The sequence below is a fragment of the Lonchura striata genome, chromosome 2 (assembly GCF_050655825.1).
Source record: "Lonchura striata isolate lonStrDom1 chromosome 2, ASM5065582v1, whole genome shotgun sequence".
Lineage (NCBI taxonomy): Eukaryota > Metazoa > Chordata > Aves > Passeriformes > Estrildidae > Lonchura > Lonchura striata.
In genome coordinates, this window is record NC_140704.1 from 110,817,786 (window position 1) to 110,841,906 (window position 24,121).

The 24,121-nt window shown below is 41.1% G+C and overlaps 1 protein-coding gene across 6 annotated transcripts in view; it reads right to left on the reverse strand.

Moving 5' to 3' along the window:
• The window catches only part of OSBPL1A (oxysterol binding protein like 1A), a 74,793-nt gene extending 54,106 nt beyond the window's left edge, over positions 1 to 20,687 (reverse strand). Inside the window, exons 1-12 of one of the 6 annotated variants that reach the window (XM_085572014.1) lie at positions 20,334 to 20,473; positions 20,078 to 20,234; positions 14,704 to 14,826; positions 10,190 to 10,275; positions 8,571 to 8,645; positions 7,687 to 7,798; positions 6,508 to 6,593; positions 3,256 to 3,400; positions 2,450 to 2,517; positions 2,324 to 2,368; positions 852 to 925; positions 707 to 770 (exon numbers count right to left, since the gene is read on the reverse strand). In XM_085572014.1, coding sequence (XP_085428140.1) covers positions 707 to 770; positions 852 to 925; positions 2,324 to 2,368; positions 2,450 to 2,517; positions 3,256 to 3,400; positions 6,508 to 6,593; positions 7,687 to 7,798; positions 8,571 to 8,645; positions 10,190 to 10,275; positions 14,704 to 14,824 — 876 coding nt within the window. In that variant the 5' untranslated portion in view covers positions 14,825 to 14,826; positions 20,078 to 20,234; positions 20,334 to 20,473. Of the gene's footprint in view, positions 1 to 706; positions 771 to 851; positions 926 to 2,323; positions 2,369 to 2,449; positions 2,518 to 3,255; positions 3,401 to 6,507; positions 6,594 to 7,686; positions 7,799 to 8,570; positions 8,646 to 10,189; positions 10,276 to 14,703; positions 14,827 to 20,062 lie in introns of all 6 variants that reach the window. The other 5 variants (XM_085572013.1, XM_021551561.4, XM_021551560.4 and 2 more) reach the window with 5 other exon arrangements.
• Positions 20,688 to 24,121: the final 3,434 nt, after the last annotated feature.

Sequence of the window (24,121 nt, forward strand, 5' to 3'; positions counted from 1 at the left end):
TGTATTTATTTGCAGCACTTGATTCAGGTAAAACCTCAGCAATGGTTCAAGATTGCCAATATTAAGGAATTTGTGGATACTGAAAAGCAAGTCACTTTTCCATACAATATGAGTGTATATATAAGTGCAGTTTAATAGAACTTGCGGTGCCAAATTAGGCTAGGGCAGTTACAGAAATATGAAAATTATCTTAAATGCATTTTTCTTAAACACTTCATCTTCCTGAGCATTATAAATGACACCTGGGCTTTGTTTTTTCCGTTCACCCCTTCCAAAACAGATCCTACAAGCATAACTGAAATCAGGGAGTTTTTCCAAATGTCACCTTCAAAATTGATTAGTCTTTCAACTGAGATCAGCTTAAGTTATGCAATCGGTCACAAGCAGCCAGGGACAGCTAAGGAGGAACTGGAGCTTTGGCCATTCCAGATCACGTGTTTAAAACTGACCCAGTGTGCTTTCAGGATACCTTGTGTGCCTAAATCTTCAATGTTTTAGAAAGCAGTGAGGGAGCTTTATGGCCACTTTACATAAAAGAATACTTTGCTGGATGGGAACAAGCATTTCTTTCAACAGCACAAGCTTTCTCTCTACTTTGTAACAAAGATCAGGTTACTAATCCAGCAGAAGTTTTCATTAACCAGGAATGGAATACAATGGAACATACAAAAACAACTCAGTAGTTACAACTGAGTAACATTCCTACCGTGCACACAGCTTGTGTTAGATGCTTGCACCCCTGACGATGATCATTATTCACTGCATCAGCTCTTTGAAAGAAGAAGAGATTTAGTGAAGTGAAGACAGGACTTATTTAAACTGCTTTTCAGAAATTTAAACACAGAACTTACTGTCTCCGATACCAGGAAAGCACTCCATGTTCTAGAACTATCCAGTAGAGTTTCCAACCAAAGAATCGTGAGCTCTGAAAGGAAAAAAAAAACAAACCAAAAACCAGGTAAGCTTAACAGAATATTTTTAGTACAGAGAGCTCAGTGTGCAGCTGTAATGTGAGCTGCAGAACTGAGCTCTCGGTGGTAGGAGCCTGAGGCAAGAGACCATGAAGTGGCAATGAGCCTTTGCTTAGCTAAGGGCACAGGGACTTTGTGGTGTCAGGAGGTGAGAACTCAGCAGGAAGACTCCAGACTTTCACACACAGATTGCAAGGGCAGAAAAACCCAGAGGTTCCTTCATTCAGGTATCTCCTCAGAGGCGCCAGCTCCAGCTGCTATTTTGTTATTGCACAATGATTAAAGTAAGGATCAAGACATCTGAGACTCAGCTATGGGAAACCAAGGGTAAAGTTGGTAAGGAAACCTCATCTGAGTGTGGCAAGTTCAGGGAGCCAAGGTCGGCACCTGTCAACTCATTGGAGCCACCAACTGCAAAGGGTCTTCAGTCCCAGCAGTTAAACGTGGAAGGAGTATGATGGACAGAGTGACTCCTGCATGGTCAGGCAGAGAAGCTTCCTCAACACTTAAACTAGTAAACACTACAAAAACCTTTTAGGTTCTGCATGTGATCACAGCAACCGGAGAGTATTTTACAAGTGCAGAACTACTCTTGTTTTTGGAACAAGAGTAAAGATAAAGATAAAAGTTGAGCCTGCTACTCAGTAAGAACTGAAATACTAAAATGTTGCATTTCTTAATATTACAAGAATTGTTGGTCACCACACAATTCTATTTTATAAAATGAAATGAGAAACAAAACACATTGACATCTCCAACTACAACATTTTATCTGTCTCAAGCTTTAGTAAACAGTTCTTTTTTAAGAGCAGTTCCTTATGTTACAATTGTGTTTTAGGAAAATTTACACTGAAGAAAACTTTAAAGATTTCATTAAGCAACATAATTAAACATTCATGTAGACTTTAGATTCACTTGAGAAACACAGCAAAATTAGCTTTAAACTCTTTGAATGCCATCTTCCCACTAAGCTTTAAAATTTTCAGAAGATGATGGTAAAATATTAGTCACAGTTTTTTAAAGAAAATGTATCAGTCACAGATTATCAAAGTAATCTAAGGAAAGAAAAAGCATTTTGCCCACACACAAGGAAAAAAGCCTTATTACAGTGCAGCTTGGCCACAAAAATCACCAAGAAATAAAGATTTTAATGACTGAGGTTAAGATCAGGGTACTGTGAATTTAGTCGCCGCTCCACTCAGCCAGCCCATTGATACATATTAGATTAAATTACTATTAAGTACTATTTTAAAATTCATCCATTCAACAGTTATCACTGAAATACAGAAAAAGGACATACTGACACACTTTGAAATCTTACAAGTTATTTCAGAAAAGGAAATAAGTCATACCTTCCATAAGAGACCTTCATATCTTCTCAAGGGTTTGTTGATAACCTGCACAGAAATTAAAGCTCATATAGGAATAGCTTCGACTAGATAGCCTTGGCATTTTAAATTGATACAAAAAGTTCCTACCTTTCCAGTTTTACCTGCCAGTATCAGTTTCATTTCTGCACCTTGGGCTAGATCAAGGGGTGTCTGATCTGTTCAGTAACAAGAAAAGGCATGAGAATTTGATGCAAATAAACTTAGATGGACTTTAAAATAATTTGACGGTTATTACCCATCAGTTTGGCCTTGAAGCATCCACACTTACTTGGAATTGGGGAACATCAACTCCTCAGGGGCAGAAGACTAAAAAAGGTATTGAACTTTAAGGCACTGCACTGCTTGTCAGAGTTCTACTAACCACAGAGAGCCCTTTGCCCTTATTGATTTAAATTTGTTTTTAGCTTCCAGCTATAAAGAACAGTTTAGGACATTCACAAATACCAAGACGAGGCATCTTTAAACAGAGGACAAGAACACAATTTGCATAACATCTGCATCAAATTTTCCTCTTTTTGGTTTCATTAGAAGTCTTCTTCTGAGGAGTCACTTTGTCTGGGCATATTTGCAATCTAGCTTTTTTTTTGTTACCCGTGTTCAATGTTTAGCATCAAGAAAACAAAAGCCAGGCACATTTTACTGTTAAGACAGTCAGTAAATTTTTCAGAAACGGCGAAGCTTGGAAAATAAAAGCATATACAATAAGTATTTTGCTACAGTTCTCCAGCCTCTTGCAATTTAGTCACTGTTGGCCTTCCTTTATTAGTGACACAAAGCTTGTAAAGCACTGTAAGATTTTCCCTGAACACTGCGTAATAAGCAACACAGCTTACAGAAGATGTTGAATTTGTGTCTCCACTTAACATTGAACATACTTTTCATTTGGTACTCACCATTTTTATTTTTTATTTTGGGATCTGCTCCATTTTTTAGAAGTTTCAATGCACAGTGCTTATGAGCACGGTATGCTGCACAGTGCAAGGGCGTGTTCCCCATCTGATCTGTACAGTTGATATCAGGTGGCTTGCGTTTGTTTAACTGGAAAAAAAACAAAGTTCTGCTTACTTATCAGTTTTTCCCCCTCTCCAGATGCCATATCCTCTCTTTTGAAAATCAGCTGTTCCTAACTAGGACGCCCGAGTATAGATCTGGCAACAAAGAGGGCATTTAGCAAGTGTTATGACAAGGGCAAGGACTGCAACAATCAAACAAGACATTCACCTAGAGTGAGGAACTTCAGTGCTTGCTATACTCCTTCCACCTCTGCTGCACAATATGGACACATTTTTCTGACTCAACTGCACAGTGCCAGGGAAAGTTGCCCAGTATTGCAGTTCAGTCATTTATATGCTAGAATGGCCCTGCCCAGTTCTACTGTCAAAAATCTACTTTTCTTTATAGAAGACTCCCAGGCACAGTGCAAAAGTTAGCACAGGCCAGTGCTAAATCCAGAAAAAAAAACTGTGTAGCCACCCTGTTTCAGAGAATAAGAACTATGTACTGAAGGGTAGCAGACCTGCCAGTCTCAGTACCAGATATTCTAGGGTATTTAGAGCTCCTAGTATAGGCAATCTGTTACACAAATAGCTTTGCTGCATTCTTAAGTCTATTAAGATAAAAGTAGCCATGTAACAAAGGAAGAAAAAAAAAACCAACCCAAACTGAGTTTTGCTTGCACATAATATAAATGTTTTGAAAAACTGACCCCTTCAAAGAGAAGGGTCATGAAGCATGACACTGCTAACTACCCTAAAACACAACTACACTACTCAAATATGTGGCTGCTGGATGTGTGCATGGGGGTTGGACTGAATGATCTGTAGAGGTCCCTTCCAGCCCAAACCATTTCATGCACTACCAGCCACTTAAACTCACAAGCCAAATGGGAGTGCCTTAATAGAACGGCTAAGTTAGTGATAAGCAGCCTTAGGAGACCAGAGTCACAAGTGCATGATAACATTTTTTGAGAAACTCAGTTTATGTATTCACATTAGGCATATGCTATCTTAGACAAAATTACAAATACCAAAATTCCCATGGTCACAATTTAACATCAACAGCAATCACTTCATATGCACCTCAGAAGTAGTCCTATAAGGGATAAACTACTCTAGTTGTTATTTACAGATCAACTGGTAAGAGAACAAAAGTCAAAAAGAGGGAGTTTGTGGAAGTATACCCTCATTAACCCTGTAGTCAAATACTTGCATTCCTGAGGATTCCTAAGCTTTAGCTTTTTCCAACGAGCTGTTATACATTTACTTCCTCTTCTGACTTCTTGCCTCCATACCTTTTATGCCATATGCCTGTGCTTTCAGCACTTTATGCCATGTTACAAGGGAGTATTTGGAAGAAAGCTCCATGCATCAATTCATTGAGATAAAAATCTCTTGAGTCACTTCAGGCAATGTACTGTACATTTTTGGCAACTCACAGGAAGAACACACTGGCTTTGCCTCAAGTAGACTAAGGAGCCTGGGTTAAGATTCAGCTGCTGAAGATCTAACTTCTAGTAAATAACATGCTCTGGTGTTAGGCATCACAGTAAAAGTAGATATAAGCAACTAAAGTTTCATGGGCATAATAGTCTGCTAATAAAAAAATTTAAGTAGGAGCAGAAATGCGTGAACAATCAGTAGGTAAAGTATGGTGAATTCTGGAGCTAAAGGGCAGTTCTGAAGAGCTACACAAATTCTGCACAGAGGTATTAACTTAAGGGTAGGAAAGTCAAAGGGGTTTACACCATAGAGCTTACACTGGGAACATCTGTTAAGAATTGGCTTAAAACTGACTGTGTCAAAAACACGACAATACTTTGAAATGTTTTAGAAGACAATATATAGCTGTCTTTACATATACAGAGCTCAAATGTAGCCAATATTAAAAAAACCAAAAGCACTTAGAAATTACTATGTTCACAGGGAGAGTTACATGCTCATGCATAGTTACATGCCACATGTATAAAGCAGAACTTTTTAATGACAGATTTCTAGAAGGAGCCACTTTTTTTCTGATTGTTTCTTCACATCAGATTAAGGATTAGTCAGCAGACATGTAAGAAGTATTAAAATTATCAGAATCAAGAACAAATCACTTATGTCAGTGTATTAATTACAATTAGTACAATTGTGCAGTGTATTAATGCACTATTTTTCCACCTCTTAGGTGCTATGTACAGCTCTGGTTCTCTCTCCATTTCAAAGAGGACATCACAAAAACTCCACATAAGAATTAAAAGGATGACCAAAGATTTAACAAGTTTCCATGCAAGGAATTATAAAGACAGTCTCTTCAGGCTATAAGAAAAAAATGTAGAGGGGGAGAAGTAAATCGTGAGCAGTTGTCCACTTCTGCTTCCAGACAGAATAAAGAACATCAAATATCTCAATATATCAATCTCACATTTGTGATTTTTTATGCCTGAAAAGTCATTACTAAAGGTGCTAAGTAGGTAAAAACTGTTCCATACTACATGTCTTACTTCTAAGAATAATCTTCAGGACTCTCAAAAGTGTGAGTTCAAACACCAGGACTCTGCTTCAAAACCCAGCTGGGTTTGGTCCTGAGCAACCGGCTCTAGTTCATTCTGCTTTCCAAAGAGGGGCTGAACTGTATCACATTCAGAGGCATCCTCCAGTCTTTCTGTGATCTGCTTCTGCCACAGCCTTACCATGCCACCACACTGTTCATCTGGGATTACTATGAGTGTGCACACACACAAATACAGTTTTCAATTTCTGCTCAGCATGAAATGGTGCTGTGCAGATGACTGTCAATTAAAAACTACAATGGTTGCTAACAAGAAAGAGCTTCCTTTCAAGACTAAAGACAGACCACACTGTGGTGAAAATCTAGACATCCACAATAACATACTAATCTTATCTCAGCAGACCATGAACCATTACACTGCTGTTTATAACTAACTATCTAATTCTTTCTAAAGGATTTAAAAACACTAAATAAGTTGAAAACTGTTGGTTTTACAACCTACAGCAAAGAGGAAAATCCTTGAGGGTTCAGCACCTTACCAATATAACAAGGGGCACAGCACTAACATTCCAAAGTCACAGCCTTTGATGCAAAGCACAAAGTCATATTTTGTTACATTAGCATTATGGATTGAATCACTTGACTTGAATTCTTACCAAGGCAGTCAGTTTCCCTGTTTCCCCCTCTCTTGCTGCTCCTAAGAGGAGTTCTTCCAGTTTCCTTTCTTGTGTTCTTTCCACTGCTATAAAAAAAAATAATAAAAAAAGTAAGGTCAGTCGCAGTGAAGTACAAAGTACAGCTTTAAAAAACTATAGCAAAACAAGCCTAGAGAAGTAAGACTTTCCAGTATTATTTATTTGGGACAGGTATAAATAGAATATTTACTCAGAGAAGTCCATGTCAGAGTAAAAATATGTTCAAAGCACATAAAATTTGTTAAGATGTGCAAGTGTGTATACACATATATATTATTATTATTATTATTTCAACACTTAAACCAAGCCCACTCCCTGCAGAAGGGAAAATGGAACTATGCAACACCCTCATTTCAGATTTTCCCTGCGTTCTTTTCAGCTTCTCTTCTACTCTTCTTATCATCCCACCAAAATTTTATTCTTCTCTAATGATTCAGCAGATGAGCAGTGCAAATGAGTTATTTGCGCATTTGCATGTAGAATCAGAAGAGAGATCACTTCTTATATGCAGTCTGTGGTAGTGGACACAGAGCTCCATCTGTATTTAAGAATATTACACAGTAATACCAGGAAGCAACAGTTTTTGAACTCTCCAAAACTATAATCAGTGACCTAGATTAGTATTTGGACACCATTTGCCTCATCTCTGACACCTGTGAGGCCATGAAGGAAACAAGGGGAAGGATTTTTATTTTTTATGCCTTTTGACACAATGTCTAAAACTGCATCAGCAAGTCCTAAATCTGATCCATAACTGGGTCACCTTTGCAAACTGTTCAGAATTTTGCTCTCTAATGATTTGGTTGACACAAAGCCACTTACTGTTCTTGATTTGAGTTTTGTCTCTTTCAGTGAGGCAAGGCTTTGACTGTCCATGTACCATTCAAATCTGTAGCAAGGACTACCCCAGCAGGACTGAAATAGTAAACTGAATAATGCTACTGTATTCATAATACTTAACTCTTGAGTCGCAACCTCACTTGTCAATACTACCAAAAACTATGACTCTTTTCTTTCTAATAACCAGATTTAAAAAGAAAATTCAACTGAGCTTCTGCAACTTGCAGGAATAAAAGCAGCTTTTAGAATGCATGTATGTTTAAAAATCCCCCAAAACAAACGTTGACCTATTAAAGTTACCTTCCAACATATTTCTTATGTCTTTGTCATAAGTAACTTCTTTTGCAGTCTCTCCACTGCCATTAACAATAGATGGATCAGCATTATGCTGCAAGAGTAACATCACCACCTCCTGAAAAACAGTTTGAAAGACACTGCTTATCTGTATGTGCAACTGCAAGGCCACAATCAGGCTTTCCAGCCACTGACATCCTGTAAGATGAGCTTTGTAACCAATGGCTTCTCACCACTGCTGGCTTCTTATGAAAACAGGAAGGGATGTTTTAGAGAGATTGAAGAGTGAGACTGACTGCAACATCTTATCTCCCATCAGTTAGGCTGAAGGAACCAACAGGAGGTAAAGCTGAACAGACTGACCCTGAAAAGCTGGTGTACCTGGTGTGAATGCTGACTTGGACAGAGAAAAATTGTATAACTGGCACTTTTGACAAAACAGTAAGTAGTCCCTCCTTCTGAAGGGCCAAGATGTTATCCATAGAGGTAGTAGTAGTTTTGGAATGATTGTGGCAATGGGGGGTTGGGGAGGAGGAGTCAAACTAGTGTCACATTACACAGGCCTATAAAAAGCTCTTTAGTTCTGATTAACTACGAAGGAACAGCACTTCCAGACACCAAATGGGCCTGTGTGTCCTAATTTAAGAGATTTCTTTCCCCTCCAGAAGCTACTAAGATTAAAACAATGTGGTTTCTCTCTCTGTGGTTTTTTTTTTTTTTTTACAGTTATGCAAGCTAGGCAATGTGCCTAATCCTTCTGAACATGCTGTACCAAACAGACAATAAGTCATTTTTAGACCCTGTAAAAGCATCTTTTTTGAAGTGATCTTATTGCTAGCACTTTCTTAATAATTCTACAAGTGAGACTTAAAAAAGCCATCATACTTTACCTTACGCCCTGTGAAAGCTGCACGATGGAGTGGAGTGTCCCCCATGTCATTCAGCACATTCACATCTGCACCTGCCTAAACAGCAAGACCAAAAGACATCTGAGTATCCTTCCAACAAGAACTACATGGCTATTCCCTCTGCCTGGGGAGGAAAGGGAGACAGGACACTAATGCAGTACTGATTGCAAATCAGATTAGAACTGTAATACAGTTATCCTGAAAACAAGGATAAAGTATGTATCTAAGATTCATAGCCAACACTCTCTCAGTTGCTTCAAAAAGGAAAAGCCCCCTGCATTTTTCCAGGCATATCTCACACTTTTAAGAGAGTATATGGAAAGCAAATTTAATACAAGGGGTGGGGGCTGTTATGGTCTTGGTTTTTGTTTGGCTTAGGTTGTTTGGGGTTTTATAGGTCTTCCTGTTAAATCTCCCTTCCTTTTGTCATGCACTTTCTCCATCACACACCTTTTGTCTGCACAGGCACTCTTCCAAGAAACTAAGAAATCCTATCCTACTTTCATTAAGTATTTCTTCTACACTATTCTACCTAACCTCTCAAGGGTCAAAGAGAGGGCAGGGCATACTTAACTTCATCACGTATGTTCAGATCACACGATTCAGCCAGGTCATTGCTGCCTGCCTCAAGTTAACTGATGAACCTGACTAGTTCCAGAGCTCTGTTTCTGATAATACCTCCTTCACTTGCTCTTTGCACAAGTACACAGACACACTTATACATATCCAGCTTTCAGAAGTGCACAGCCTCACTTATTTCTCACTTTGTTCTTTAAATAACACCTTTTCAAGAGCCCTATCAAAAGAACTAAAAGTACAAAGTCCTGCTATACTCTATACTCTTCCAGCTCTTGATGTTGGATGCTTGGTAAATGCATTAAGTGATAAAACTTTACCTTTTGCTTTAAATAGCCCACTTGAATTGAAATTGGCTTTATTTACTGAGCAAGTGTGTAAGCTAGAGAAGAATTTCTCAAAGAAATCTCACATTTGTTTCCCCCTTTAAAGTCTGGATTATGCTGGCAGCTTTTATTCTTAATTAAAATGAAGTTTAGATTAGCTTTGCACTTGAGCCTGTTTATCACACTCCCGCCATCCAGCAAAATCTTTCAAATATAAAAGAGGGTCTAATTAGTTAAGGTTGGTTGAAACTATCCTGACAGCAAAAACAACAACAAAATCAGTTAGAAACCATAGACACTGCATTTGCAGTTGTTATGCAAATACAAACACATCAGTTTTGATAACAGAAGTCCATAGTTTCAAAATTCATCACACAGTTCATTATTTCAAACCTGTTAGAAAGAAATAATGTTACAGATAGTTACACTCCAAGAGAAAACCAGCTAAATACCAATAATTCTAAAAACTGCTCAGAGTAAGGGCTGTATTGCTACTGCATAGACTTCACTGTCAATATTTTGGGTCCTTCTAAATTAGGCCTATCTTAATGTTACAACAATCAGTTATGTCTATGTTACATGTAGATAAATTGTATGAGTGTCTCTGCCTCTCTGCAAAGCCTCTTTTCTTCTATCACAAAAAAATGAACAAACACCAACTGCTTCTATCCTTACAGAGAGAGGAAAACAGATATATACCTTCAGCAAATCCTCTACCACAACGGCATGTCCAAAGTAGCAAGCCAGGTGAAGAGGTGTCCAACCCATATTAGACTTACTTCTGCCTGAAAGACAAAACAGGTAAATTAATTTTTGATCACACAGTACAAAAGAGATATTGTCGTGTGCTTGGAGGTTGTCATGGATAACCATTCTTCACAGCAGAGGAACAAGGAGGCTGGAAGCTTCAACACGACTCATATTATTTAAATTACTAAATCAGGAGGCAGTTTGAGACAGCTGTATCCAAATCTAAAAACAAAAAATCAAAACAAAACCCCAAAACAAACTAACAAACCCAACAAAAATCAACCCCAAAAAACCCAAACAAAAAACCACCACAACCTTCTGAAAGGGAAAAGTCATGTCACCTAACTGAGAATAAAACTTTTCTTTGCATGTAACATCTTTCAACACTAGCAAGAAACTTTGGCTACTTTCATTCTTCATTCACTATAAAAATGGAACACGCAAGACCATTTTTCTTTTACTTATCAAAAAACTCTTTGGTTTACACAATTTTATTTTTTTCACACAAATGAGAGGTAAGAGAATCTGTCTTTATGAATGACCTAATGTTGAGGCTTTTTGCCATCAGTTTTTTTGTTGCCTTGTGCTGTTTTTAATAAAGACAGCCTCACTAAGTGATGGGCTTTGAAATCTTAATGCACAGTAGAACTCAAGTATCATCTACAGCTCTAAGTTGCACAATGATAAAGCACAGACAAGAAGCAGGCACAGAAATGACCATGTAAAGGAAACCGATTTATGCTTTATAAATAATTGAAACATGACCTGGAGGATTAGTTGTATGAAATTCAACAACTGTCCTACAATAATTTCTTTAAAAGCAAGATATAAAAACATTAAAGGTTACTAAAGTTAACAACTCACTTTACTTTCCAACTGCAACACTCAACTGTATTAAGCAAAGGCAACCTGTGATTTGTTTGTACTAAGCAACACACTCACAGCATTACAGTATCACCTAAAAGCTATCATTTTGTACTTTGAAGAAAAATGAAAATAAGGCAGTAGAAATTGTTTTGAAATCACTGCCACCATTAAGTTTTCCCCTGTCATATAAGCTCAAGTACTGAGGCATGGAACATGAACAACATGAGTTTGCCCTGAGGAAACACGCCACAAGCACAAGGAAAATAAACTGTTAACCTTGAAAGTTCATCATCTTTTCTGATCTCATATTAAACATTAACATTAGAATATGGTTCAGAACTGAAATATTTTCCCATTTCTTATAACTGTTTCCGACTAACATTCCTGCCTTTTGACAATTATTTTGTAATTTGATTCTCTTTCTTCTCAACTCCTGCTTTAGATTTAGATCTTTCCCTCATTAGTCTGACCTACAACAGAGCTCCTACCCTGTATCACTGATGGGCCACAGTATCACAGAGGATAAGTACTGTGTAGACCACTAACTCTGGGGCTAGTTATGTTGGCTAACATACTAAAGGGACATCACTCATCCCTCAGTCCAGTAGGGAGTAATGTTCATTCAAAGAACACAAAAGAGATCTGAGTCGCACTGAATTCATACACTTGGCCCAAAACATTCTTTAGTTAACAGCACTGACAAGACAGTGATGCTGCCAAGGAATTCAGTCATGAAAAAAAATAACCAGGAATCTGTCCAGATTTATAGTTCTTACTGAATAAAGTAAGAACAGGACCTTGTTCGGCATCCACTCTGAATGTTTGTTTAGAGAATAGAGACAAGGTAGACAGCCATTTTCCAGCTGTGGGCTGCTCAGCTATTGTGTAGTCATTCAAATATGTATTTTGCCATAACACACTACTGACCATTAACCTCACCTTACGGAGTTTTTACTTTGCAAATTCCTCTATACACTATTTTCTTGTATTTAAGAAGGATGAGCCAATAAGAAATGGCCCTAGAAAACACAATTATTTTGGATGAAACCTGGGTTTCGTACTGTTTAATGTAAATTCCTTCTTTCCAAACCAGTGAACTGAGGAACCCTAATAGAGAAGTTCAGATCACTTGGCTGAATTTTCTTCAATCAAATCCTGCTTATCTGCGAGCACTGATTGGGTAGAATACAGTCACAACTGAGCAAGTACAGGAGGCCTGAATTTATCTTCTCTTCCTTCACTTTGGTAGAAATTGTGATGATTAGGATCACTGCTGTCAGACTTGACATTTATACAGCACACATAGCCTCAGATGTAGCTCCCCTCTGAAAAGACAAGGAGAAGATGTCAAAGATGGGCTTTGACACCCAGGCACATCAGCTTGTCAAACTTAGGGCTACCAAGGCACACCTTGCAGGAAGTTTACACCACCTCCAGTACTGCCTCCCACCTGCTCCAGAAGCACTTTATTCCAAGCCAAGTGTCACTGCTGTATCAGATGGAAATCCTGAAGGAACTGCTATAGCACTGAAGACATTCCCTATACCCTGACTTTCTAGGGACATCTGTTACCCAAGGTAATAACAGAAGAACAAGAGGTTGTCAGGAAGAGAATGAAGATTAAAGGTTGCAAAAAGATAGTTACAGACTACAGTGTGTACTTTAGTTAATTATCAGGTTGTTATGCAATTACTATCTGCTGGCACCCAACAGATCAGAACTTGCAGCAAGACACAGTGGTTTAGCTAGTGAGGAGGCAGAATGCCAGGGCCAGTTACACAGCAGAGGCTGTTTGGCCTGAATTTATCTCAGACTGTTTCCAATGTAACACTCTATGGGAACAAAGTGAAACAAGCCCCTGAAAAATGACTGAAGAAGAACAGAGATTTAACTCTGAAGTTTCACATAACTAGAGCAGTTCCCTCAAATAACACTAATTACACTTCTGTATCGTCAGACATTTAGAAGAATTGAAACTTCAAAAGCAGAGATTTCACAGTGAACAAAATCCATATTTGGAACTAGTTTAGGTTAAATATAGTATCACAAGTGCATTCCCTCTAGCTTCCTAGACCTCCCATTAGCAAGCATTAACCAGCTGGCATGTACTGCTAAACTACAAAAACAGCTAAGCACCATCTTTCACTTCATTACCCGAGTCTCTTCTATGCTGCAGACTTTCTGACCAGAGGTCCATTTGCTTGATATAGTAGACAGCAGAGTATGCCATTTCATTACACTTTCTTGACTTCAGAATACATGTAAGAACAGAGACACTCTGAAACATCTTCTAAGCACAGGAGACTTCAGGAACTTATTTGTAGGCACTGTTGCATGAATCTTAAGGTACTTTTATTCCAATTGCTTAGGCACTACATATGTCTTAAATATTTACCAAGGATATACTTCTGAGGGTAGAGGACTTCAGTTTCATCAAGGTGTGTTTGATTCCCCTTTAAATTATGAACTAGCTCCCCAAAGATGAAGTAGCAAGAGCTTGGGTTTCACAACGCCTTTTTCTAAGGTGAGTACATTAATCATTGAGAAAACACAAACGCAGCTGAGTAGTCAAACAAAACAATAAGTAAGCTAGTGATTAAGAATGAGACTTGGGAAAGGGATAGAGCTTGTTCAGGTAATAGGAATCCCTGCCCTTTAGGGCAAGGTGTTCCCTTCTGTAATGGTTGAGAGAAAGCACAAGTGATCTCTCCTCTCTGGCCTCTCCCTCTGCAGCACTTTCTTCTCAGAGCTGCTAAACCATTAAATGACAAACAATGGAATACCAGCCTGGGTAGAAAGAGTGTAATTCACATCCACATCTTGGAAGCAACCAGAAACACACTCATGTAAATAAAGAGAAATATAAATCTACTAAAATAAAAAAGCAGTAAGGTTGTCTGCAATTGATAGCAAGCTAGCAAATCTAGTTTGAAGTTTTAATGTACAGCAAGCAAATCACTGAGCCACATTTATGTTAGTCACACAAGAACAAAACTTCAGTGATGGCCAAAGACACAGACCCAGATGAAGAGCAGTCTTAGTTTCTTTTCCCAAGTAACTTGGTATTCTGCCAGAAGTAAGAAGTAAACATTTATCCCAAACATTTTTGCAAGTGGCAAGATTTTGTTTGTGTGATAACAAAATATGGGCGTAAAAAACCCCAAAATAATAAATCCTTACACTGAGCAGAGCACAAATAACTGACCTGATCTAATATTCTCTCCAGCTCTAATGGAAGCTATTTGCCTCCCTGAACAATCCCTGGACACCATAATCTGTTTTGTTCAGTATTCTAAAGCTCCAAAGTCAGCATAAGCATGAACTCAGGCAAAAATAGATACTGATTCTCTGTCTTGTTGACACTTCTAGTGTCTATGAATTATGCTGAGTTTTTCTGTACACTGCAACTATCCATACTCTTTTATTACTATCTCTCCCCTATGCAAATATGCCCTTAAGTCACAGTGTAAAAGTTAAGTGGGTTTTTTGTTACTCTACTGAGCATTCCAAAGAAAGCAAGATTATACTATCACTATCAGTTTCACTACATGTGACTTCAACGGCAAGACTCCAAACATTTGAGGAAGGCTACTAACCTTTACAGTTGATATCAAAGCTTATCTCTCCTTTGTCCAAGGTATCCAACAGCTGTTTAACTTCTTCAGCATTTCCATTTCTAGCATCATGGAGAAGCTGCTGTTCTGCTTCTGTAGTCATCTCTGATAAAATATACAAAAGAAGAGATTTTGCAATCAGTTATACTGCTGTAAGTTATGGCTTAAAATTACATCACTTTTAGCTGTTATTTAATACTAACCCTAGTATGATAAAGATAGCTATTCTCTCTGTGGAACACACTAATGGTCAAGCTGTTGCAACAGCCCAGCACTCAGGCTACTAAGAAGCATTAAAATTCCTCATACAAAGCAGTTAAATAACCAAATACCCATGTTTTGTTGCTTCTCTGTTTTCTAGGTTCAGAGGGTGGCTTGGGAGTTGAAACTCTATGCCACAAACAAGGCAAGCTTTGCTACAAGCATAACTAGTAAGCATTTGCGTTTTCCTTACAGGGCTTTCACCCTTATCCCTTCAGGTTTCCAAAGACAACAGGAATGAAAAAAAAAGAAAGTAACTATGTACACCCATTAACCCAAGTATTAACTGAGAATTGACAGTTATTTTGGCTGCCAACCCTGTGGAACAGAATGTCTGCATGGAGATGTCAGATACCCATCAGTGATTACTACTATCATTTCTTGAGCCTGGGTATCTGAGGCCATGAAACCTCAATTTGAAGGTGAATGGGGGACTCAGACAACTTTGTAGATTTGACCTTATCTTTAAAAAACACAATAGTACAATATAAGGAAGTTAACACACAACTCTAAAAGATCACTAATTAATTCTAATCCTACCATTGTTCTTGAACTGCAAAGGAAAAAATAAGGTATGTCTTTCAAAGAAGGGAGAAAACAAAACCTTTTACTAAAACTATTCTACAGCTCTCTACTAGAAGGGGAACCTTAGATCTCTGGGCAAGCAATACTGCTACTTACCAGGTCTGTTGAACAATACAGTTACTAAGTGATGTCTTAACCCATCTTTTTCCACACTGAAATCACAATCTGAAGTTGGTTTGCCTTTTGTTTAATGCCATCATTACAGCTACCATCTGTATGAAGGACAAGTGCTGGACTCCACATCTGGGACAGGGTGACCCTGGATGTGGACTGGGGAGTGAGATGCTGGAGAGCAGCAGTGCAGAAAGGGACCTGGGGATGGGTCCTGGTCAATGGCAAGTTGAACAGAGTCAGCAGTGCCCTGGCAGCCAGGAGGGCCAACAGTGTCCGGGGGGGCATCAGGCACAGCATGGCCAGCCAGGCAAGGGAGTGGATTGTTCTGCTCTGCACTAGAGTGGTCCCACCTTGAGTCTAGGGTACAGTTTTAGGCAATATAAAAATGGCATTAAGCTATTAGAGAGCATCCAAAGGAGAGCAATGATGATGCTGAAATATCTGGAGGGGAAGCTTTATGAAGGGAGGTTGAGGTCATTTGGTTTGTTCAGCCTGGAGAAGAGGAGACTGAGGGGAGACCTCACTGTAGTCTTCCACATTCTTATGGGGGAAAGCAAAGGGGCAGGTACCAATCTCTTCATTCTTGTGTCCAGTGACAGGACTTGGGGAAATGCAGGAAGCTGAGTCAGTTATAGGTTGGGTATTAAGGAAGTTTTTCACCCAGAGGTTGGTTGAGCACTGGAACAGGTTCCCCAGAAAAGCAAACACAGCACTAAAACTGACAGTTAAAGAAGTCAAGAAGACAATGCTCTCAGGAATGGGGCATCCTGCACAGCACCAAGACCTGGACTTGGTGATCCTGATGGGTCCCTTCCAACTCAGCTTTATTTTATGATTCAACTAGACCTAGATATGGCATTTCCCCATTTAAATACACTGCTTTTAGGTGGTGTCAAGAAACTATGTTAAAAAACAGCTTCAAAAGACTGTGTTGCTATAGACAATTTACTGCTGTTGATACAATAGGAAAACAACAGACTTTGTCCAAATGTAGTGTCTCCAGTTTATTTGTATTCACCTGACACACTAGGTTTACCCAGTCCTGCAGTCAGTTAATGATTACTGGCCTCACATAGGTAGCTTTCCTATACTGTTTTGAATGGTCCAAACAGCAAACTGTTTACACTCTGCTGTTCTGGACAGGCAGCTTGACTGCACCACACACACAGAGCTTAAATAGATGCAGGGAGCTCTTTGACTACGGTAAGATAAGAAGCCACTCAGCAAGAAAAGAGACAGTGAGAACACTGGGTAAGGAACAAAAAGCCTGTAACAGTGACAGATCCTGCAATATTCAAGACTGCTGCAGAAACTAGAACAGGACAGATTGCCAAAGAACTAACAATACAGCAAAGAGAAGTTTCCCTACCTTTTCCTCAATCAACAAAGCCAGAATCTGTTTTCAAATAATTTGACAAAGACTAAGCAAGCCCTTTCCAGCATATTTCAGAAGAACAGACTGGATCAGTTACTTGCAATCTACCACAGACACAGGATACAAATGCCTTCTCCAGAAGCTGTTAGTCAGCACTCTTGTTCATGCATGCTTTTCAGTACTACCAGAAAATAAAACAAAACGGTACTAGTTCTTCTAGCAGTCCTTTTGAGCCCTGAAGCTACTTTTTCCTTTAAACAGGATTCTATCCACTTGTGGAGGCAACACGGCAGTTTATTCTTACTGGAGCAGGCATAATTTTCCTCAATGAATCAGTTCCAGCAGTGTCTACAGAATGATCAAAATCATGCATGTTAATGTATTATCAGCCAGTAATACTATCTCTAAAGCTGAGTGCTACAGTTTCAGCAGAACACAGAATGCAGCACTGAGAATCACACAAACCAAAGATAAGAGGACAGACTCATTTTGCTGGCTTAGCCATCACTGGGGGGAAAGGAGGAAGAAAAAAAGGAAAGCTCATAGTTCACTTTCACCCCCTCCCACACAGTATTGCTTTAGCCATGTTTCAGTATTGCTTTAGCCATGTTTCAGATGAGAAACATGCTCTTATCATTATCCTGTATCGTTTGTCAACATCCCACATACTTAGGTACGGAATAGCAATGCACTTTCAATGCATTAACAACCTGCTGTTTACATTTGATATTGACGAAAAGGAAGAAAAGACTGTTTGGGAAAGAAACCAAGATGCTGATTCAAATAAACAACTCTTGCTTGCAGCAAGGCCTGTTATGTACATGAGCAGAATCTTAAACAGCTCAAAATATCCAAAAAGTTTAATCACTATATAAAATTACTTGCATACTTTTTCTACCATCGAATAGTTGTGAGGTTAAAATCACTGATCTGCTTGTATTCTTAAAGCAAACACTAGCAAATAGAGTAACATACATAGTAACATGGTTTGCCTGCTTCACTGGTTTAGTCCTCAAAGACCTTGCTGTTCAGGCCAAGCCTCCAATTTCAAATATACTTTGTAAGCCTGCAGCATGCAATGACACAGAATAATTACTGTCTGGCTACTAATCACAGAAAGATCACTCACGTGAAAGTGTTTCTACAGTTGGGGCTGGAAAGTGCATCTGCATGCAGTTACTCACCAGACAAATGATAACGAACATAGAGCTTCAACTAATAAGCTAAATGACATGCCTAAATAAAGCTGGCAGCAAAGAGACTCCTAACAGAATGTTTTATACTGTTGTAAATACTGTTTTAAGCAATAGGATTTGCTCTGTAATGGAGATGAGAAACACCAACAGAAGTCTGAGTGACAAGTTTAGCGAATGAAAAAAATCAATACACAGGTACTCAAGGGGTGTATACACTTTGTATACTTCTGTGCAGACAGGAGTCTATTTGACCCACCATGAAGAGCTCTAAAATCCCCACCCACCAGTTTTGAGGCACCAATCCAGGCCTCAGCACAGAGGGAGAATTAATAGTTTAGTCTGGAGTTATTCGCCTTAAGATACAGCTAGCAGGTTCATCTATATGAATTGTTGTGCCTCTATGCAAATCTAGTAGCCACTTAAAAGAGAACACATCTTTCAGTCAGCCATGCTGCCATCATTACTTTATTCCATTAATCAGCTGATATAGGTAAATTGCCTTTCATGGCCCCTAGTTAAGCCCTGTGCCCTTGAAAGGTTTGCATGGAAGTCTCCACAGTCACTGGTACATCATGACACAACACCACAGAACATTATTTAGCATTTCCTCTGCAGCTGAAATGCAACTGCAAGGCATTTCTGTTGAACTCATTAGGGTTACCACAGCTGTACTTGACTGCTAATTGACTCTTATCCTTTAAGAAGATATAAAAAATAGCATTGAGATGCTCCGCTTTTATCTTCTTCTATGAGACCTATGCCAGAGTGATTCTGTCATGCTACTAGAAGGTCCATCTTCACACAGGGGTTGTTTCCAACACAGAGAACACAGGTTACCATTCTGCCTGCATGCCCTCTTAGGGGAGTTTTGCAGAATACTTCAACACAAAAGGCCAACCAGCTATATACAAACTACCAACTTTACCCAACTTCTAGGATTAAGTCCAAGCAAAAGAAAGCTGCTTTTCTCAAAGTGACCTACGAAGATCCAAAGTGCCACTTATGACTCTGAGGCAGCACCACTTGCTTTTGCTTTGGTTTCTTCACCTGCTGAATCCTCTAGCTATCTACACAGCCCAGAACAATGACAATATATACTAAGTGGAATATGAGTGGGTTTCACTTATATACTGCTAAAAAAGCAGGAGAAGTAGCACCAGCCCTGGCCAACCTAACATTAAAGCTCTGAGGCAACAGCCACAGGTTGCATAGGAAATTCTCTCCCCATGACAAACAGTAAGGTTGGCAAAAAGCACAACATTGTCTAGTATTTCAATAGATCTTCCTCTAGCAATGAAAATTAGACTTCTGTAGGAGAGGCTGATACGTGCTCAGGAAGATTTCTTACATGTCCCAGCACGTACACGTTATGATGTGATGCTTGCAAAGAAGGAGGGCAAAATGCACCAAACCGCACAAACAGACAGAACCTGTCCACAAACCCATAAAACACACAGTAGTGACAGGAGCTGCTCCAAGACGAAAGGGTGGCTGTACAAGAAGCATAAGTGATGTTATCTAAAAGTAGTAGTTTCAGTCTTCGGGTAAAGGGTTGTAGAAGTTAGAAGCTGGTCATGCTTCTCTGACACAGTCTCCCGGCGAAAGCAGCACCTCTCTAAAATTAAGATACTGTTTGTTTAATAGCAATTAACACATCTGCAATAAGACATCTATTCAGCACCACTCCCAAGCGGCACCACTATTTAAACTAATCCTCGTGCTTGGGCATCTCCTGGCTGTTTTCCGCACGTATTTCATTTCTGTTAGATCAAAGACTTTCTTTCAGCCCAGGCGCTCCGAATAAGCTTACCCAGCGAGATCTCACCCGGATCAGCAGGCAGGCACAGTCCCAAGCAGTGAGAACTTCAGCAGGACCGCCGGGGCTCCCTACGCCCAGCTGGAATCGAGCGGCTCGTTCCGGTCCCGGTCATTAAACACTTTTTAAGGCGAGTCGGGCGCGTCGCAGCAGCTGCGCTCCTTGCCTGCGGGAAAGGTCCGCTCACACCTGCGGGCACCGGCCAGCGCCGCGCCCGCTCCGGGGAGGGGAACAGCGGGAGGAGGAGGAAGGGACACCCACGCACGGCAGCGAGCGAGGACGCCGCTTCCCGAGGGCGAGAGACCACCCTGGCCCCGCCTCCAAGGCCGCCTCTGCTTCGTGCCTCGAGCCGAGCCTGGCTCGGGGCCGTCCCCTCAGCCCGCACAACGGACTCCTGAGGGGCGCCCAGCGACACCCGCACCCCCGAACGCGCTCCCGGCGGCTGCGGGGGACAGGCGGCCACGGCAGCAACAAAGCCGGCGCCGCGCGGGAGAGCGGCGCGTCCCCGCCGCGGAAGGAAACCCGCCCCGGCGGGCGGGCCGGCCCACTGCCGGCCGGGCCTCGCCCCGCGAGCTGGAGCCGCCGCCCCGCGCCGCGCTACGCGCACCGGGCGCGGTTACATGTGACCGGCAGCGGCGCCCCGGCAGCTCCCCCCGCCGCGCTGGGCGGGCGGGACGGGACACGGCTCCGCCCGCCCGGCCGCCGCACCGCCCCCATGACCGACACCGGCCGGCCCCGGGGGTCGATACCCCGCCGCAGCCCGCCCGAAAAGCCGAGAGGGGTGAAGCAAGGTCCCGCCGAGGGCGCTGCGCCCGCGCCCCCTGCCCTCTGAGAGAAACGGGCCCGCACCGGGCGCGGCGGCGGTGGCCGCTCTCCCCAGGGAGGGACAGTGACCCCCCTGCGACCCCGCAGGTACCGCCCTGTGCCCGCTGCGCTTTGGTGTCACACCCGTTTCAGTAGTGCCCAGCGACAGGACGAGGAGCAATGGCCATAAACTGAAACGCGCGAAGTTCCACCTCAACATGAGGAAGAGCTTTACGTTGAAGAGGTCAGAGCACTGGAACAGATGCCCAGGGAAGTCATGGAGTCTCCCTCTCTGGAGACATTCCAAACTCACCTGGACGCGTTCCTCTGTCACCTGCGCTGGGTGACCCAGACTTGGCAGGGGGTTGGACCAGATGATCTCCAGAGGTCCCTTCCAACCCTAATTGTCCTGTGAGTGCCACTGTCCTGCGAGCGCCCGCCGCCCCGCTCGGGTGCGCGGGCTTGGCTCCGCTCTGCCCGGGGAGCGCCCCGGCAGGGGCGGGACGCGCCCGGGGCGCGGACACCGAGATGCGTTCAGAGACACGGCGACACGGCGGGGCAAACCGGCCTCAAAGAGGAATGTAACGCTACGATAATGGTGCATCGACAGAGCGGAAAACAGGGTCTTTTTGGAAATCGCTTTGGTAGCATATACAGCCGTGGTGCAGGTGTAAGAAAATTGTCAACACACTGCTTCTAAGAACAGCTCAGCCAAAAGCAACCTAAAAGAGAAATTGGGTGCTACCAGGCACAGAAAGTGAAGTATTCGCTTTTTTCAAGGTCCTTTTGTCCACCATGCCTTCCCCTCTGTCCTACCCATATCTATTCTCCACTACACCTGTCATCTGAAGAGATGGCACCTTGTTTTTCTGCCTTTAGCACATGAGAATGTTTTTGCATTTTGTAAACTCCCACAGTGCCTCTGAAATCCTGCAACAACTTATTAAGGGAGCAGAGAAGCTTTGCAGTGTTGTGGGATGACCAAGTCTGTGTCATATGCAGAAGGAGCACTGAAGAGGCAGGGCAGGAGCCACAGGTGCTGGGACAAACGATCACAAAAAATTAGGATGAAACTTCTGTTCCAAAAGGGGGCAAGTTTAGACCTGAACAATTCTTCTGAAACTCTTCATGCATAAATAATGAGGCAAGCTTCATTTTTTCTGTATTGTCTATAGCTACATGTATTTTTAATATTTGAAGAAAGACATAGAAAAAAGAAAAGGAACAGTTTCACACCTGCAGGTAACACAAATATGCCACGTTTGAACTTCTACTGGCTTTTGTTACTTTTAATTAGTTTGTCTAACTTAAGAGATCTGCTTCCAGTGATGCTTTAGTAATAATTATATGAAATCTGAGAGGCTTCAGGGAAGGATCATATTTGCTTTCTTTTCTTAGAAGCAGAGCTTCAAGCTGATGTCCTTACTTTCAAAGCACAAGCTGTGATATCCTCATATACCTTTTCCTTTATTTCTTCCTCCTGCTTCTGACTTTGAGCCATCTTTCACAATGCCATAAATGCTTTAAGCAACATCACAATAAAACCTTTTCCTATTTTGTATTTATTTTGCATACATGAATACAAAATTAAAATATGTGTATTATCACTATATATTTCTTACAAGTTTTATAATGAAATAGAGGTATTGTCACCCACCTGCTCTACAACCCATTGCAATACAACACAGAGTTTACAGTTCAGTTTCACCCTTCACCCAGTTAGGGCAGGGTTTTTCTCTGAATCTGAGTAATAAAGGCCTGAAAACAATAACTTAATAAATTTAATGATTTAAAAAGACAAAGACCAACAGAGATCACAAGTTAATCAGAAGCCATGATGTCCACACTCCTACAGCATTGGATTAATCCTGGATGGACTTCTCCTTTGGCAGGCTGCACAGATCCCATCTCTGGAGGAAGATTCCTCTTTGGCTGCAGTATTTTAGTTTCCTTACAAGAAAACAGCTATTCCATAAAGGATGTTAACAAGAGAGCTTTACTCCTTGTATGCTTCTAGATAAGGGCAAGGCCATGCAGTTGCTCTAATCGCCTGCACTCTGTGCCAAGGAGCTAGTGAAGCTGATCCTGCTTCTAAGGGTTTTGTGCACCACAACCCAGGTCTGGAGGCAGCACTGCACAGACCTGGGCATGTTCCACTTAACTGTACTGTGAATCACCGGCTCCTGGATGTACAGGGCTCTCCTGGCCAGGATCACTGCAATTCCCCTGCTTCCATCATCTTCAAAAAGTGTCTATTTTTCACCCATGCTTTGCCTGCTTGCACATCCCAGAGTAATAATGTCCCAGTGCATTTTGGACTTTGAAGTTTGGAAATGAGAAAGAGGGTGTTGCTGATATTCAGGTTTTGTTCTCTTTTGTTTTGGTTTGCTTTGGTTTTCATATAATTCCTTTTTCAGATAACCTGCTGAAATTAGTGATTCAGAAAGCATTAAACTGTCCCATCTTAAGGCTGAACACACTGGCAAATAGCCTTGCACAGAACTCACTGAATTGCTTTGTCTGTGATTTTCACAGTATAGTATTTTTTATATCCTCTCTGTCATGGGACAATCTTCATTGCACTGACACTTTGTGTTCTTCCTCTTCGGACTAGAGCATACTGGTCAAATTTGAGCTATATGACTGGATAACAGAGTGCACACAGAGAAATGAGAAGTGGAAATAATAAATTGTACATGATGGGTTGTATGTTTGTTTTCACACAGTAACATTTAAATGACTCTGTTAGCACACCAGCAGTCCTAAAAATTTGTTCCTTAGCAGCTTTCTTACAGACCTGGTGTACTTCTTGGGGAATCTGCTCCCCACCTCTGAAAAGTAGTGAAGTAAGCGCAGGTTCCTGCTGTATTTCCATATAGATCTTATTTACTAGGCTGGCAAAACACAGACACAGGAGAATTAATTAATGCGCTGACACCCTCAGATGGGATTCTTGTGTATCTCTCTGGATTATCATGAGCAACTGCCAGTGAGTGATCAAAGCAAATGTTCCTGTTGTTCTGAACTGCCTGCAATAGGAATTCTTGCAAATGCTAGTCTGTTGCTAAAGTTTCTTTCATACTTTGCAGGCAATAACCATATAATGTAGTGAATTTGTGGATGATGTGAGTTGGATTGCCTCCTGAGCCGAGAAATGCTTTTTGCTGCTTAAAGCAGCACTGAAGCAAACTCAGGTTGTTTCTTGAGGTATCCTGTAGCAGGGAAAAAAATTCTATAACAGAAAAATTC